This window comes from Labeo rohita, chromosome 19 (genome assembly GCF_022985175.1).
Source record: "Labeo rohita strain BAU-BD-2019 chromosome 19, IGBB_LRoh.1.0, whole genome shotgun sequence".
Taxonomy (NCBI): Eukaryota; Metazoa; Chordata; class Actinopteri; order Cypriniformes; family Cyprinidae; genus Labeo; species Labeo rohita.
Window position 1 is genome coordinate 28058796 of NC_066887.1, and position 15883 is coordinate 28074678.

General features: G+C 36.3%; 2 protein-coding genes across 4 annotated transcripts in view; both read left to right on the top strand.

Moving 5' to 3' along the window:
• Positions 1-424: 424 nt before the first annotated feature.
• On the top strand, positions 425-4998 carry meaf6 (MYST/Esa1-associated factor 6). Of its 2 annotated transcripts, XM_051137732.1 has the most exons (8): positions 425-573; positions 1046-1161; positions 1244-1331; positions 1437-1482; positions 1797-1986; positions 3978-4007; positions 4310-4343; positions 4569-4998. In XM_051137732.1, exons 1-8 carry the CDS (start codon positions 484-486, stop codon positions 4581-4583), a joined length of 609 nt encoding a protein of 202 aa, XP_050993689.1. In that variant the 5' UTR covers positions 425-483; the 3' UTR covers positions 4584-4998. The 2 variants fall into 2 exon arrangements, with proteins under 2 accessions (XP_050993689.1, XP_050993690.1); XM_051137733.1 differs by lacking the exon at positions 3978-4007.
• A 1155-nt stretch (positions 4999-6153) lies between these two features.
• Positions 6154-15883, top strand: part of LOC127182401 (E3 ubiquitin-protein ligase TRIM39) — a 303683-nt gene continuing 293953 nt past the window's right edge. Inside the window, exons 1-8 of one of the 2 annotated variants that reach the window (XM_051137702.1) lie at positions 6154-6237; positions 6886-6972; positions 8521-9041; positions 9161-9244; positions 9351-9584; positions 9666-9804; positions 10798-10824; positions 10985-11742. In XM_051137702.1, coding sequence (XP_050993659.1) covers positions 6906-6972; positions 8521-9041; positions 9161-9244; positions 9351-9584; positions 9666-9804; positions 10798-10824; positions 10985-11532 — 1620 coding nt within the window. In that variant the 5' untranslated portion in view covers positions 6154-6237; positions 6886-6905 and the 3' untranslated portion in view covers positions 11533-11742. Of the gene's footprint in view, positions 6238-6885; positions 6973-8354; positions 9042-9160; positions 9245-9350; positions 9585-9665; positions 9805-10797; positions 10825-10984; positions 11743-15883 lie in introns of those variants that run through there. The other variant, XM_051137704.1, reaches the window with a different exon arrangement.

The following is a 15883-nucleotide window of genomic DNA, read 5'->3' on the forward strand; positions in this document are numbered from 1 at the left end:
AGGGAGGCGTGGCTTTCCTATCCACGCCCGCGTTTCATTGGTCAAAGGAGGAGGACACGTCATATGAAAAAATCAAAACCTGATCAAAATGCGAAGGAAATAATAAATGTATAAATATTAAATTAAATTCATGTCCTAAAAATGATCGTTGCTAAACCGCAAGGCCTAAGGAACTGAAAACTGAAGTAGGCACAACAGTATTTTTTCTCTCTACATTCGAACAGCAACACGTACAAACGTCTACAATTAAAGTTAATCACCGACCTTATTCTAAAAGCTGCTACTGTTTAAAATTCCTAGTGTAATCCGTTGTAGGTTTGAAGAAATACACGTTTGTTTGATTTTATTTTTTGAGCTTCGGTGGTTCGAATTCTTCTCTAGAGGCGAAACGCGCGCCCCCATTCGGACCGGAGGACATGCGCAGTACTGCAGTCAGCTGGTCCTGTTCAGCTGTTCTCGGTCATTGAGCAGCTCAACTCCATCATGGCGATGCACGCCAAAGCGACTCCACCGCAGATCCCCGACACCCGCCGTGAGCTTTCCGAGCTGGTCAAGAGAAAACAAGAGCTTGCGGTAATTATAAACGTTTCTGAATGTACACAACTCTAAAACCCGTGTTGATGCGGCACGTATTGAAACTGAAATGTGCACTAATATAGCAGTGTCTGTGTTAGCATACTAACACGAGTCTGAAACTGTTAGAAATAATTTAAAATGAAGGTATGAATATGTGTTTGTATTTAGAAACCATAAAGTCTTAATTTAACCTATTTCTACTACACGTATCAAAATTATATTCCAGTAACTAACGTTACTGTATGTTTATGCTAACGCGCTAACCGTGTTAGCCGCTTTTGTTGTGGCGCCTCCTGATGCACAACATACAGCAGTAATAATGATAATAATAAAACATGCCACTTGTGCACAGCTTCAGTTTACAAAATGAACAAACGAAGTCGAACTGCACAGAGAAATTTATATTTATTATATGTAGGTCATGTATGATTGACAGCTGCAGCTAAATATTATTTGCATCTTTTAACAGGAGACTTTAGTGAATCTAGAAAGACAGATTTATGCATTTGAAGGCAGTTACCTGGAGGACACTCAGATGTATGGTAACATCATTCGAGGATGGGACCGGTATCTGACCAATCAAAAGTGAGTGTGACTTTATTTCACATGGTTCAGTGATGTGTAAATCTTAAAGAAATACAGGTTAACAAACTTTCTTCTACTTTAGGAATTCAAATAGTAAGACAGATCGGAGGAATAGGAAGTTCAAGGAAGCAGAACGTCTTTTCAGCAAGTCCTCCGTCACATCAGTGGCGGTCAGTATTTTAGAAATATGTAATTTCTTTGTGCATATATAATAAGTAAAAGAATTAGAGCAATAATTTAGTAAATTCTCTAAATTACTTTTTTTCCTCATACAGGCTGTTTGTGCTCTTGGAGGAATTCCTGATCATATGAATGAAAAACGTGAGTAGAATCTAAAGCTTCTTTTGTCTGCAAAAGATTTCTGTCAATCTTATGTTTTTGGGCTTTGTTTTAAAACCTACTAAGCTTGTGTCTACCTAGGCAGCATTTTTGAGCATCACCAATAACAATTGGTATTGTCAAATGAGCATTGAGGACTTTTGATTGTGCGTACGATGCACAAATATGCAGTTATGAGAAATAGCCTATTTGATGCCTTTGTAAGATGCATAAGTTGCTGTGCTTCAGTGTTTTTTGTGGCTTAATATGTTTATCATTTCTAGTTTGTAAACTTTCCTTTTCTTCTGCTTCCTTAGGCGAACCAGGCAGTGGAACAGAGAGTGACACATCTCCAGATCTCCAAAACCAGGAAAACGAACCCAGCCAGGAAGACACAGAAGAGGCAGATGGAGCCCTGCAGGATCTGAAACCCCAGAAAGCTGCTTCGTCTTCCTCAGGAAGCCACCACAGCAGCCACAAGAAACGCAAGAACAAGAACAGACACAGGTACCTGATCTCCAGCAGGCCCTTGGGGTCCAGGATAAAAGATGTTTCTTTACTTACAACTTCATTCTGACTGGTGCAGTGCTAATTGAAACAGACTGTTATTTAATGTTATTTGATTGTGAAATATTTGATGTAATGTCTTTCGGACACATCTGAATATGGGAGCAGTTTTCCCATACTGGAGGGTTTTACTTCAGTTTCATAGTGCTGTGGCTCCTGCTCAGCTCAATTTGCTTTGGTTTCTCCTTTTCAGTATCTTTATCTGCACTTTCCTCTCATGTGGATCCAGACTAAGGTCTCTTACTCTGTCCTGATGTTTATCTGATGCTGGTTTGGTCCACTTCAGATTTGTTTGATTAGAGAGTATGCTTCATTTTAACATTCACGTTTGTAATAGATGGACGGGAGAAGGAAGATTTTGAGGAGCTAGTTTCCTTGATTCAGCCTAGAGTATAAAAATTAGAATAAAATTTTATTCTATTTATTATTTTATTTTATTTATTATTTAATTAGAAAATCAGTTTTATTCTCATAAGAGTACCTGGAATTTTGGTTTGTTCTTCATGTTGCACATAGTGTGACCCATTAAATATAACTCTAAAAAAATGAATTAATAATAGTGATAATAATATCATTGGACTACTTATAATTTTTTTTAATTAAAAAAAAAATACAATTATATTTTAAAATAAAAAAATGGCGTATTAAATAAAAATACTATTATTTTATGGTAAACTTAAAAATAAAATGGTAATATTTACTCTCTTAAATATGAATTTTCATCATTTTAAACCTAAATTAGCAAGCTTTTTGGCGGGTTGGCGGGTTGCTGGGTTTACCGCTTTGAAGAGCGTTCAGTGAAGAGCGTCAGTGAATGAAATGTCACTTTTTTTTTTATTGTGTTTTGAAAACGGCAGCGAATAGCCTAGAATTACGCTTTCAGTTTGAATAGAAATCTTATACAGTATTACAGTTTGTCGATCTAAAATGGTCATTGTGTATTAACAGCTGTCAACCATGTCGGTACGCAAATGCGCGCTCTGAACTTATTTACACAGCGCATTTTCTTATTTTGGTCGCACATGCGGACCAAATGTGCACCGCTGAACATTATTCTTGTAATTTTGACTATTCTCAAAATATTTTGACTTTTTTTTTCTTGAAATAATGCAACTTTAATCTCGTATTTTTAGATTTTATTTTTTAGCATGCCACGAAATCACCATCGTACGTAATAGATTGTATTGTTTCTTAAGAACAAAATTCAGACTCTTGCAAATTTGTATTGTCATGCAAAATAAACACAATTTGCTGCCACAGTGAATATTTGGTGTAATATTTGAATGAAATATTGGAAAACCTTTAGTTTATCTTGTGTGATTTGCATTTTAATTAAAACAAACTGTATTTTAATAAATTAAATAATTTTTAAATTCATGTCCGTTGCATATTCCAGCCATTAACAATACTGATGTAATTTGCTCTTCAAACCCATGTTTTGATTCTTGTCTTCAAACCCCCTTGACTTGATCTTTCTGTCTTTCTTTTGGATACTGATCACAACCAGGATCAGCTTAGATAAAATAAGATGCACACTAGTTAGGGTCCTATATTTATTAACACCCCAGAGTGGATACTTTAGTGTCTGTGCTGTTGTTCATCTAGTGCAGGGGTGCCCAACCCTGTTCCTGGAGACCTACCTTCCTGCAGAGTTTAGTTCCAACCCTGATCAAACACACCTGTCTGTAATTATCAAGTGCTCCTTCAGTTCCTAATTAGTTGGTTCAGTTGTGTTTGATCAGGGTTGGAACTAAACTCTGCAGGAAGAGGGATCTCCAGGAACAGGGTTGGGCACCCCTGATCTAGTGTACTACCGAAGGTGTAAACCCACACATTGATACCCTTTGTAGTAGACTGTGGGATTGACGTGCTGCTCAGTTTAGTGCACTAACCTCTGATGCTCTCTTCCTTCCTAACGCTGACCCCTTCAGCCCTTCTGGCATGTTTGATTATGACTTTGAGTAAGTCTCAATTTTACTTCCTGTTTTCACTCCCGTGTCTTCTGTCCGTTAGCTTCATAGGGCCGTCCACGTCACGTGGATGAATGCTGTGACGCTTGCTTCTACCTGATCGTTCGCAGATGTCGCTGCAGTTTCTTTTTTGGTTTTGTTTGGTTTTACATTTATTTTTCAGCTGCATGTTTGTGGAGTTCATAGACATGGTGGGGTTTTTTTTAGTTAGTTGCATGAAGGCTTTTAATCAGGTTCATTTGTTTATCTGACCATGTTGAGACCCTTGATTAATGCATGTTTCCTCCTTACAGATTTGACATGAAGATGAACAAGAAACCCAGAGCAGTAAGTCCAGTACTTCTCTCTTACATATGTAAATTTAAGAATGTCAATCACACAGATGCATTTATACAAATTCATTAATTCCAGTGTATTATATAGTTCTTTATATGTAGTGTGTAGTTCTCAATTATTTTTGTTACAATTCATATATAGAAGCGTTTACTTTTGTTTGTAAGATACTTTGTCTGTGGAGTGTTTTTTACTGATTGTAATTGGTTGGTATTGCAGGATTACTCGGCTTAATGGATCCTAGATGATATTCACGCAAACCAAACCCCTAGAGTCAGCTCCAATTCTCTCCGGTCTAGAACATCTGGATCTTCTGCTGCATTTCCCCATACTTGTGTTTGCTTCTTAACTGACTGTAGTGAAGTTCTTCTGTGATTTTTCTTCACTGACTGATTCAGATCTGCATGTTATTGCATGATATGTACTGCAGACATGAGGTTCCAGGTCTGATTGTACTGATGGAATCCTTTTATTTATAATGTTACATGGATGATGTATCAGTGGATCGAATACTTTCCCTCCTGCTTTTGAATATTCTTCACTTTTGTTTTGTAAAACTTGTGTAGCTAATGTAAAAAGTTGGTCGTGTTATTACTTTTTTGTTGTTTTATACCATCTTGTTTTGAATAAAACTGAAATAAGACAATGATTTGTTGTTTGTTAACCAGTTTTTGGATTAAAAATGGACATTTCCATCATATGGACAGTAATCTTACTGCATATGCATTGCATAAGAGTTGGCAGAAACATGTTTAAATGTGTAAATACAGGCAGAGCTCTGACATCACTGGAGTTAAGGGAGAGATTCAGAGAAGCTTGATAAAGAATACAGCAGTGGTGAATGAAGTACCTGAAAGCCACACTTAAAGGGATAGTTCACCCAAAAATGAAAATTTGATGTTTATACCAGGGCATCCAAGATGTAGGTGACTTTGTTTCTTCATCAACTCAAAACGTCAGTCATATAATAGCAGTCAATGGGATCCACGGCTTTGAGTCAAAAAAAACATACACAGACAAAAACAAATGAAACTCCTGCAGCTTATGATGATACATTGAGGTGTTAAGATGCGAAACAATCGATCTGTGCAACAAACTAAACAGTATATATATATATATATATATATATATATACACACATATATACATATATATATATATTTACCTTTGATCCACCGCAAATTTCTTGATAACCTAATCTAACTGAAGGCAAAACTATGAAATTAATTTATATTTGAGGTAATTTCCATGCTTAAATTCAGAGTAGAATGAGCAACTTTACAAAATCGGACAGCTGAATACCAGGGTTGTATGTGATATGAACATCATTTTTGAACAAAAGATAGGGCTTTTTTTTTTTTAACATATAGTAGTGTGATTGGGAAAAATATAATTGTGTACTAGAAAATTAAGCATTGGGGCTTTATATTGATGAAAATATATTAAATATATACTTCATGAAATATACTTTACGGAAAGACCTGGCAATCTTATAGCATAATCTTAATAACTGTTTATCTGCCACGCTATTCAGCACCACTCCTGCCGTGCAGTCAGTTTCACTGGTTAAGGTTAGGGTCAGGTGTGGGGTAGGTTTATGGGTTAGCTTTTTTTGTAGCATAGTATAGTAGGAAATCAATGCTGTGACAACCAATAAAATCTTTAGAATCAGCTGTGCAGCAGAGTTTGCACTGAAGTGGATTGGGGGAAAAAAATGCGCATGCGTGGCATGTGCCTGTCTGTCAATGGGATGAAGCCAGAGCTTATTTTGGAGCTACGACCCCATTTTGGAGTTCCCACCTCCGTTTGGAGATCTCCAGGCTGCAGTTACACACACCTGAAACCATCAGTCGTTGATCGACTGTTAACCTATTTAAAAAACTTACAGGTAAGTGATAAAAATAGGACAAATTAACCTAAGCAGGTTTCTAATGGAATTATTCTGGTTTAGTCAGGTTTGTGTCAAACTGGAATACACTGAATTTAAACAGGTTAAAGCATGTCAAATACTGAACTAGTTGTTTACTGCACTGAAATAATATCAAATTGTATTAACAGTATATCATTTGATTGGTTGTAAAGCAAAGTTTGGTGTTTCTCTCATTTTGCCATGCAAAAAAAAAAAAAAAAAAAAAAATAAAATAAAATAAAAAACTGAAGAAAGACAAAGTTAATAATCTACAGACAGACCAAACATAAAATTATGTTCATGGTCATGCAATATCAGCATCTATAGGTTTCCTTTGTACAGGATAAAAGGGAAGAAAATGAAAATAAAATGTGAGAACTGTTCTGATAGACTGGTTTAATGATTCATCCTATCAAGGAACTATTTATCCACAAAATAAAGTCACTGCTTCCCTCTCTGTCCGTACTTGCATGAAACGACACATTCTTTCACACTCTTATCTTCAGGGAGTAATATAAACCCAGTGACCAAAATACACTTATTATTACAAAAAGAAAATGTGCTTATGTTTGATTGGTCATAATTTATACTGTGAAATGCAATAAAGTTTTTTTATTTCTTGAAAAGGTTTGAAGTAGGAAGGCGCAATGGCGGAATCATTACCAACTTCACTGAAAAGAGGAGAAAGGAGATGGAGTTTAAATACTCCTCCATGTAAGTCAATGACAAAAGAAAAATGAATTAGTGCATGAATGACTTTTTTCTCTTATGAGACAAATTATGTACTATAAATATTATATAATACCTGTTCAGCTTTCAGTTAAGACTACTAAATAACACAAATGAAAGCTTTTTAAACAGTAACAAAGAGGTTCACATGAATGCCCAATGCACTAGCTGCTTTCCTTCACATCTGATACAACACATTTTCTACCAAAAATGTCATCATTTGAGCAGACGCCTTTACAGTGATTTTGTATGTTTGCCCACTGACGAAGAAATGATCAGTCTATAAGTTTAATGGTAGGTTTATTTTAACAGTTAGAGAAAGAATAACAACAAACAAACAAAAAAATTCCAGAAAAAATACATTTCAAAAAAGTTATACATTAATTTGCATTTTAATTAGTAAAATAAGTTTCTGATCCCCCATCAATCAGCAAGATTTCTGGAATCTGACTGATTGATTGCTTCTGTGGACAGGTGTCTTTTATACAGGTAACAAGCTGAGATTAGGAGCACTCCCTTTAAGAGAGTGCTCCTAATCTCAGCTCCTTGCCTGTATAAAAGACACATGTCCACAGAAGCAATCAATCAATCAGATTCCCAACTCTCTGGCCAAGACCAAAGGGCTGTCCAAGGATGTCGGGGACAAGATTGTAGACCTACACAAGGCTAGGATGGGCTACAAGACCATCGCCAAGCATCTTGGTGAGAAGGTGACAACAGTTAGTGTGATTATTCGCAAATGAAAGAAAAACAAAATAACTGTCAATCTCCCTAAGTCTGGGGCTCCATGCAAGATCTCACCTTGTGGAGTTTCAGTGATCATGAGAATGGTGAGGAATCAGCCCAGAACTACACGGGAGGATCTTGTCAATGATCTCAAGGCAGCTGGGACCATAGTCACCAAGAAAACAACTGGTAGCACATTACACTGGGCAGGACTGAAATCTTGCAGCGACTGCAAGGTCTCCCTGCTCAAGAAAGCACATGGCCAGACCCGTCTGAAGTTTGCCAATAAACATCTAACCAGTCTCCAGACCTTAATCCCATAGAAAATCTGTGGAGGGAGCTGAAGTTTTGAGTTGCCAAACATCAGCCTTGAAACCTTAATGACTTGAAGAGGATCTGCAAAGAGGAGAGGGACAAAATCCCTCCTGATGTGTGTGCAAACCTGGTGGCCAACTACAAGAAAAGTCTTACCTCTGTGATTGCCAACAGAAGTTTTGCCACCAAGTATTAAGTCATGGTTTGTGAAGGGGTCAAATACTTATTTCACTCATTAAAATTAAAATCAATTTAGAACTTTTTTGAAATGCATTTTTCTGGATTTTTTTGGTGTTGTTATTTTGTCTCTCACTGTTAAAATAAACCTACAATTAAAATTATAGAGGGCAAACGTACAAAATCAGCAGGGGATCAAATATTTTTTTTCCTCGCTGTACATCAAATGGATTTTAACGGATCACAAGAAACAAATTCAGTCAAGAGTTCAAACTAGTAGCATATGTGATTTATCTTCATCATTTCTCTTTCCAGTCATGTCATCCTCCAGTGGTCCACTGACTGAGGAGCTTCAGTGCTCTATATGTCTGAACGTGTTCACTGATCCAGTCAGCACTCCATGTGGACACAACTTCTGCAAGACCTGTCTTAATAACTGCTGGGACAACAGCCAGACCTGCAATTGTCCATACTGTAAAGAAACGTTTAACCAAAGACCTGATCTCAAGATTAATACCACACTCAGAGAGATCGTAGATCACTATAAAGAGGACAGACATATTCTGTGTGACATTTGTGAGGAAAGAAAGCTGAAAGCCCTGAAGTCGTGTCTGGTGTGTCAGAGCTCTTACTGTGAAACTCACCTGCAGCCTCATTTGAGAGTGGCAGGTTTAAAGAAACACAAACTGATGAAGCCTGTAAGTAATCTGGAAGACTACATATGTCAGAAACATGAGAAACCTCTGGAGCTGTTCTGTAGAGATGATCAGATACGTGTGTGTTCGATGTGCACTGCGACAGACCACAAGAACCACAACACTGTTCCTCTAGAAGAGGTGAGTACTAAGTACTATCAATGTTAAAATAATACTTCACTTATAAATTAAAATTATATGATTATTTCCTCACCTCTTGTATCTATCCCTATCAATCATATTTTTTCTGTTAAACCGAGTTGATGATCCAAGATGTGCAACAGATGATCCAGGACAGAATCAAGAAGATTCAAGACATCAAACATTCAGCAGAAGTCAGAGAAGTGAGTGGTTTTGGGTGGTTACTTATTGGACACACGAATTTAGATATGAACTATGTAGCATGCAGATAACACCACTTAAAATTTGTTGATTGACTTGGTTGAGCAGAGAAACACAGAAAAGGAGAAAGCCACCCATGTTGAGCTCTTCACTGATCTCATCCGCTCCATTGAGAGATGTAAGACTGAACTGCTGGAGATGATGGAAAAGAAGAAGAAAGCAGTGGAGAAACAGGAGCAAGAGCTCATTGAAGAGCTGGAGCAGGAGATCACTGAGCTAAAGATGAGAAACACTGAGCTGGAGCAGCTCTCACACACTGAAGATCACCTCCATATCCTACAGGTCAGTGAACATCTCTCTGATCAGTGATAATGCAGTATATAACACCATTAAGTTAAGTATTTTTCCTCTCTCCTGCTGTAGATTTACTCATCCCTGTGCATCCCTACAAACACCAGGAACTGGCCTGAGATTAGTATGAAGACTCATAGGAGTCTGGAGAATCTGAGAAAAGCTTTAACTCAAATCCAGGAAACTCTACATGAAAAACTCACTCAAACTGGTATGTCTAAGCAAACACACACACTACAGATACACATATTTAACATCTTTTAATATCAGCAATGAAGAATGAGAGTTTTCATCTCTTAATTCAGTCAGTACTACAACATCTACATTTTGTGAATATATGCAAGATCAAATCAGTTCAGTAGGTATATATAAAATTTTTAAATGTTTTACAAGAAAATCTAAATTATATACATTATGAGTTATACGTTTAAGAGTTAGAGGAGAATCAGTGAGCCATAATGATTAGACGTACTGGTGTAATGGTGTAATGTACAAGGGGCCTTACACAAAACCGCCTGGGGTGGGTTTGGGTTTCTCAACTCCTTTTTTAGTCTCGAGTAAGACATTGTACGACATTCACTTTACATGATTTGACTGATCTGATTTTTACATAGAAAGGGTGACAGCGCACCGCAACTGCTTTACCATAGAGCAATAAATAAATAAATAAATAAATAAATAAGAACAGTGAAAGTAACCAAAACTTGTAAAAATACATTTAAATAGGTATAATTAAGTGTGAAAATAACTGAAGGATATGGAGTCAAACCAAAAATTGATAATGTGAGAAATGTTGAAGGTGTCTGAATAAATTTTGGTTTGACTGTATCTATTTGATAAATTAAGTTAACCAACTAACATTATACATATTCTTTTGATTTCTGTAACCAATATTTAAAAAATTTACAAATGCAATGAAAATATCAGTATTGGTACTCGTATTGGCAAGTACCAAAAATAAAAGTATCGGTATCAGGCAAGTACTGGAAAAAGTGGTATCGGTGCATCCCTACCAACAACAACTAAAGGTTCACAATCAAAAACAAGACATCTAACAGGAACTAAAACCACAGAAATTATGTGACAGGCTAAAGGTAAGACTTTTCCAAGACAGAACATCAACCTGATAATAACCTTAAAGCTGGTCTATAATTCCACACATATTAACACCTCAAAGATCTCATGATATTTTATGTCTTTACAGAGCTGACGTGGATGCAGCAGTATGCAGGTACAGTGTGCTGTCTGAAATACACCAGTTTACATCCATACACAGCTTCATTATTGAAGTATAATCTGTTTAAAAACTGCATATTAATATATTCGTGAAAAATCTGCATTATGAAGTATAAAGTGATTACTATTTTTCTTTCTTTCTTTCTTTTTCTTAGTGGATGTGACTCTGGATCCTGATACAGCTCATCCAAACCTTATTCTGTCTGATGATGGAAAACAAGTGAGACATGGAGATACTGAGCGGAAACTACTAGACAACCCAAAGAGATTTAATACATGTCCTGCTGTCCTGGGAAAAGAGGGATTCTCTTCAGGGAGATTTTATTTTGAGGTGCAGGTGAAGGAAAAGACTGCCTGGGATTTAGGAGTGGCCACAGAATATATTAAAAGGAAGGGAGCAATCACACTTGATCCGAGTAATGGATACTGGGCTGTGTGGCTGAGAAATAGGAACGAATATAAGGCTCACTCTGCTCCTAAAGTTTCTCTGTCTCTGAGAGTGAAGCCGCAGCGGGTCGGTGTGTTTGTGGATTATGAGGAGGGTCTGGTCTCCTTTTATGATGTGGAGTCCAGCTCTCATATCTACTCTTTCACAGGTCAGTCTTTCACAGGGAAACTCTATCCATATTTAAACCCTACCCTAAATAGAGGAGGTAACAATTCAGTCCCACTGATCATCACGCCTTTCAATTTCAATAAATGATGTTATATTAAAGTTTGGGAGGAGCACATTCAGATAATCAACCAATTTAGCACGGGTGGAGCATGTTCAGGTAATCATCTTAATTAACACGATAGTAAATATCTACACAGCCAATTCACCTCTGCCCCATGACAGTTTCCTCACTCCTAATCCTAATCCTAATGAAATACAAGGTGAAAAATATAGATTTTTAATAGATTTTAATTAAAATTTATGAAACATGTGCTGTCATACTTTTTTAGCATTTGTGTTACATTGTTTAAATGTATGCTATAATTTTATATTTCAATGTAAAAAAAAACAATGCTTGTATAAGTGACTTTTTCAATGTATCTTAATTATTCATGCCATTTTCCACCATCACCATGTGACAGTGAGACTGCCTGTTAAATGTTTACATCACAATAAACCAATATGGTATTGATAAGCTGTTGTATCTGTTTCTATAATCTTCATTACAAAATGTTATGTGTCATTACTGTGGTACCTAAGATGGTAATACCTTGATTTATGTAACAGAAATGTATCATTTCTATACTTACATACCACATTATGTACATGCTACTTAATGTACAAAAAATATATTATTTTGATCGTGAGGCAGTCGAAAAATGTAACCTAAATTTAAACAGAGATAGTGTGTCTGAACCCCAAATGTTATCAGGAATATAGGCAGAGGGTGAACCAACTCCAGGGTAAGGCTAAAAGCAGCCAAATCTATTAAATACAAACATCATAAACTCATCTTTTTGGGAAAGAACCAGACATGACTGTCATGTAGGCTAATAAAATATTTTTCAATGGGAATTTGTATTTAATGTGATTGCAATTTAATAAAAACATCAGAATTTGATCATTATATAACGTTTAATTTGTTTGTTATTCAAACAGAAAATAACTTATATACAGAAAGTGACATTATCACTAACTTTGATGTATTGTGAGTTTTAACACTCTCAAAAAAAATTTATCGTTATAATCACTGAAGCTGTCTACACTGTGAAATTAATCTCTTGCTTACATTGTACGTACATCTGCACTTTGTTTTTTATGATGAGAGAATTCAAGACACACGACAAAACTGATGAGTTTCAGCAATGACTCTCTGAACGCCTCTGACTGGCCATTGTATTCCTTAGCTCAACAGAATCGTGTGTGGTTGGTTTAAATGCATAATACTATAAAAACGCCTAATTACAGTGCAACATGTGCAGATCTTAATTTAATGGCGCAGTCAAAACTCTCTATTCATTTTCACTTTGTTATCAACAGACATAATAGATTTAATTTGTTTGCGCAGGGGGCATTTTTGTCCAATCTGGTGGCATTTTCTGCCACAAGTCCCCGTGGCCAGAGGCCTTACACACATGCTCCGCCTATGATCAGGAAGGCTATTCCAGAGTTTAGGAGCCAAAAGCAAAAGGCTCCTAGGTTTTACTAAAAGTCCAGAGATTTGTGACCTTAGGGAGCATGATGGATTGTAGCATGATAGAAGACTAGTTAGGCACGCAAGAGCTAAACCATTTAGGGCCTCGTAAGTAAGTAGTAATATTTTTGTAACTGATACAGGCCTTAATAGGTAGCCAGTGTAGAGACTGTAAAATTGGGGTAATATGATCATATTTTCTTGACCTGGTAAGCACTCTAGCAGTTGCATTTTGGACTACCTGTTGCTTATTTATGGAAGGTTAACTTACACCCTACTTGTGGTCAGTCTGCACAAGATCAGCTGAATAGTCCAGTTTTGAGGTCATGAATGCATGAACTAGCTGTTCTGCATCAGAAACAGGTAGCATGTTCTGTAGCTTGGCAATGTTTCTAACATAAAATAATGCTGCCTCCTTCTTTCAGACAAATCCAATCAGTTATATTAAGATTTTTGTTGCGGCTCCTGCAAGCTTTATAATGGCAGTGGGGGAGTGTTTCTGTTCATCAGTCCAATAAAGTGCATCCATCCATAATAAAAAGTGCCTCACACAGCTTCGGGGGGTGAATAAAGGCCTCCTGTAGCGAACTAATCTGTCTTTGTAAGAAAAATTTAAGATATTTAATGTATAATTTTAAGATATCAAATGTAATAATCACTTTTCACTTTGCTCGGTTTCCCGAGGAATTGGGCTATTTTAACACTGTTGCCGCGGGTTGTTTTTGATGTCTGCGGGTTGAATCTACCCCAATAACGTCATAATTAGCCCCTGAAATGTGAATTTACCAGGGGAACCACAAACAAAAAACGTGTATTTTATCCCCCAGAACGTGACCGGGACCCCCTCGAAACGCCATTGGGTTAGTTTTGAGTAGCAATTTGGCGGGTTTTGTTTCGAACATCTGGCAACCCTGGTAGAGCAAGCTAAAGAGCTTGCTGACTCGCCCGCGAGAGCGTCAAAATTCGCTCTGGTCGCCAACAATGCTGACGATTGAATGGTGTTGTATTTAAAGGGGCTGCAAAGCAAACAAGCATGTTGATCTTGTGCAGACCACAAGTAGGGTGGTGCAGCATTTGTGTTCATGGTTAAGTGCTAGCATGCAGTTTATAGCAGACTTTTGGATCTTTTGGATATTCTTCACTTTTGTTTTGTAAAAATTGTGTAGCTAATGTAATGGTCATGTCAATACTTTTTTTTTTTTTTTTCTGTTTTATACAATCTTGTTTTGAATAAAACTGAAATAAAACAATGATTTCTTGTTTGTCGACCTGTTCTTGGATTAAACATTGTAACTTTCCATCATGTTGTTCTTAGAACCATCATTAGTTGTCAGAAACTGCAGAAACATCAGTCCCAATATAAACAGACACATATTAACCCAAAACACTGAATAAAGGGACAAATTTGAATGCAATGTAAATGTACACAGAAACGTAAATGTAAATACAGGAGGAACACTGACATAACTGTAGTTTAGTGACAGATTCAGAGAAAGTGCAACTTAATCAACACATGAAACAACTTATTTGAGCAACAGAACACTTATTAAGCTGTCTAAAGACTTTTGTGGGCACTGATACTTACAGGTAAGTGATAGAAATAATGCATGGTCTGTTCTTTATGCAGAGTAATGAAACATCAGGTTTGACTCTGAATGCAGATATGCTTGACAAGATGAGCTAAGAATTTTTTTCACAGATATATTCAAGCAAATTAATATGGTTTGCCTTTAATATAAACAGCAAGGCAATTCAGGTTATTTTATGAATGCATTCACTATTTTATGAATGTTCTCCCACAAAATGTTTACTGCACTGAAATGGTATCAGAGTTGTATTTTAAGTATGTAATTTGCTTGGTTGTAATGTAAAGCAAAGTTTGGTGTTTCTTCTAAATATAGACCTGCTACACTGCACTTGAATATCACAGATTAAATCACATTTGGACATACAAAATGTCTGTTAATTTTGAGTGGAAAATGTACTTTTTTAATATATAAAAAATTTAATATTAAAATGTTGCCTTGAAAAAGTATGACAAAAGAAAAAGCAGTGGTGGAACCTTCTCCAGCATCACTGAGAAGACAAAAAAGGAGTAAGAAAGCGAATAAAGCAAGTATGAATGATCCTCCATGTGAGTCAATAGCACAAACAAGTCTTATTAAAAAAAAAAAAAAAATAACCACGCTTTGTTTAGATTCAAACTCTGCACCTTTTAGATACTTCCTACAAGATTTTGACTTTACATAATTTCTCCATCAGGTATGCATGAGGAGTTTTGGCTCGCTGATGATGCTATCTAACTAGCTACCTGATGCTAACTTGAGGTAATTTTTAAACATAAAATCCAAATATTTTAATTAAACCAACTAGTTAATTAATTTGATGGACAAACAAAGGATTTAATGTTCAGAACAGAATAACTACAGTAATTGCCCATTAATTGATCCCTGGGAGCGTTTTACCCCACTGACTATGTTTGAGAAAAAAAAATGTCATTCTGAATATATAATTATATTTTTCTTACTCCCTATCTACAGGCCCTACTGTTCTCATATCATATATCATATAACTGTGATATACAAAACAACAAGCTTTAAAACACTTTTTTCTTACTGCTACATCACCAGTGTAAGCTTCATGGTGAAAACTTCTACATCACTCTTGTCCACGTAGTCCAAATTTACAATTAAAATTGATCTTGATTTCATCTTGTGGTTATTTTGGGAAAAACAGTAGGGGGCGTTTTCCCCCACTCTACCCTATAAAACAAACTTACTAACGTCTGTATATTTAGCAGAATTTGTGCTGGAAACTCTTAACAAATGTTGCCCATCTTTTGTAAGTCTGCTGATATCTCTTTTCATGGAACACCGAACAGGACAGGCTTAAATTCATATGTGTAAATACAGGAGCGCTGACATC

Excerpts from the sequence above, each read along its gene's own strand:
- meaf6 (XM_051137732.1), top strand. The coding sequence starts at position 484 with ATGGCGATGCACGCCAAAGCGACTCCACCGCAGATCCCCGACACCCGC. Across the intron at positions 1,987-3,977 it reads AAGAACAAGAACAGACACAG|CCCTTCTGGCATGTTTGATT; the intron begins GTACCTGATCTC and ends TGACCCCTTCAG. Across the intron at positions 4,008-4,309 it reads ATGTTTGATTATGACTTTGA|ATTTGACATGAAGATGAACA; the intron begins GTAAGTCTCAAT and ends TCCTCCTTACAG.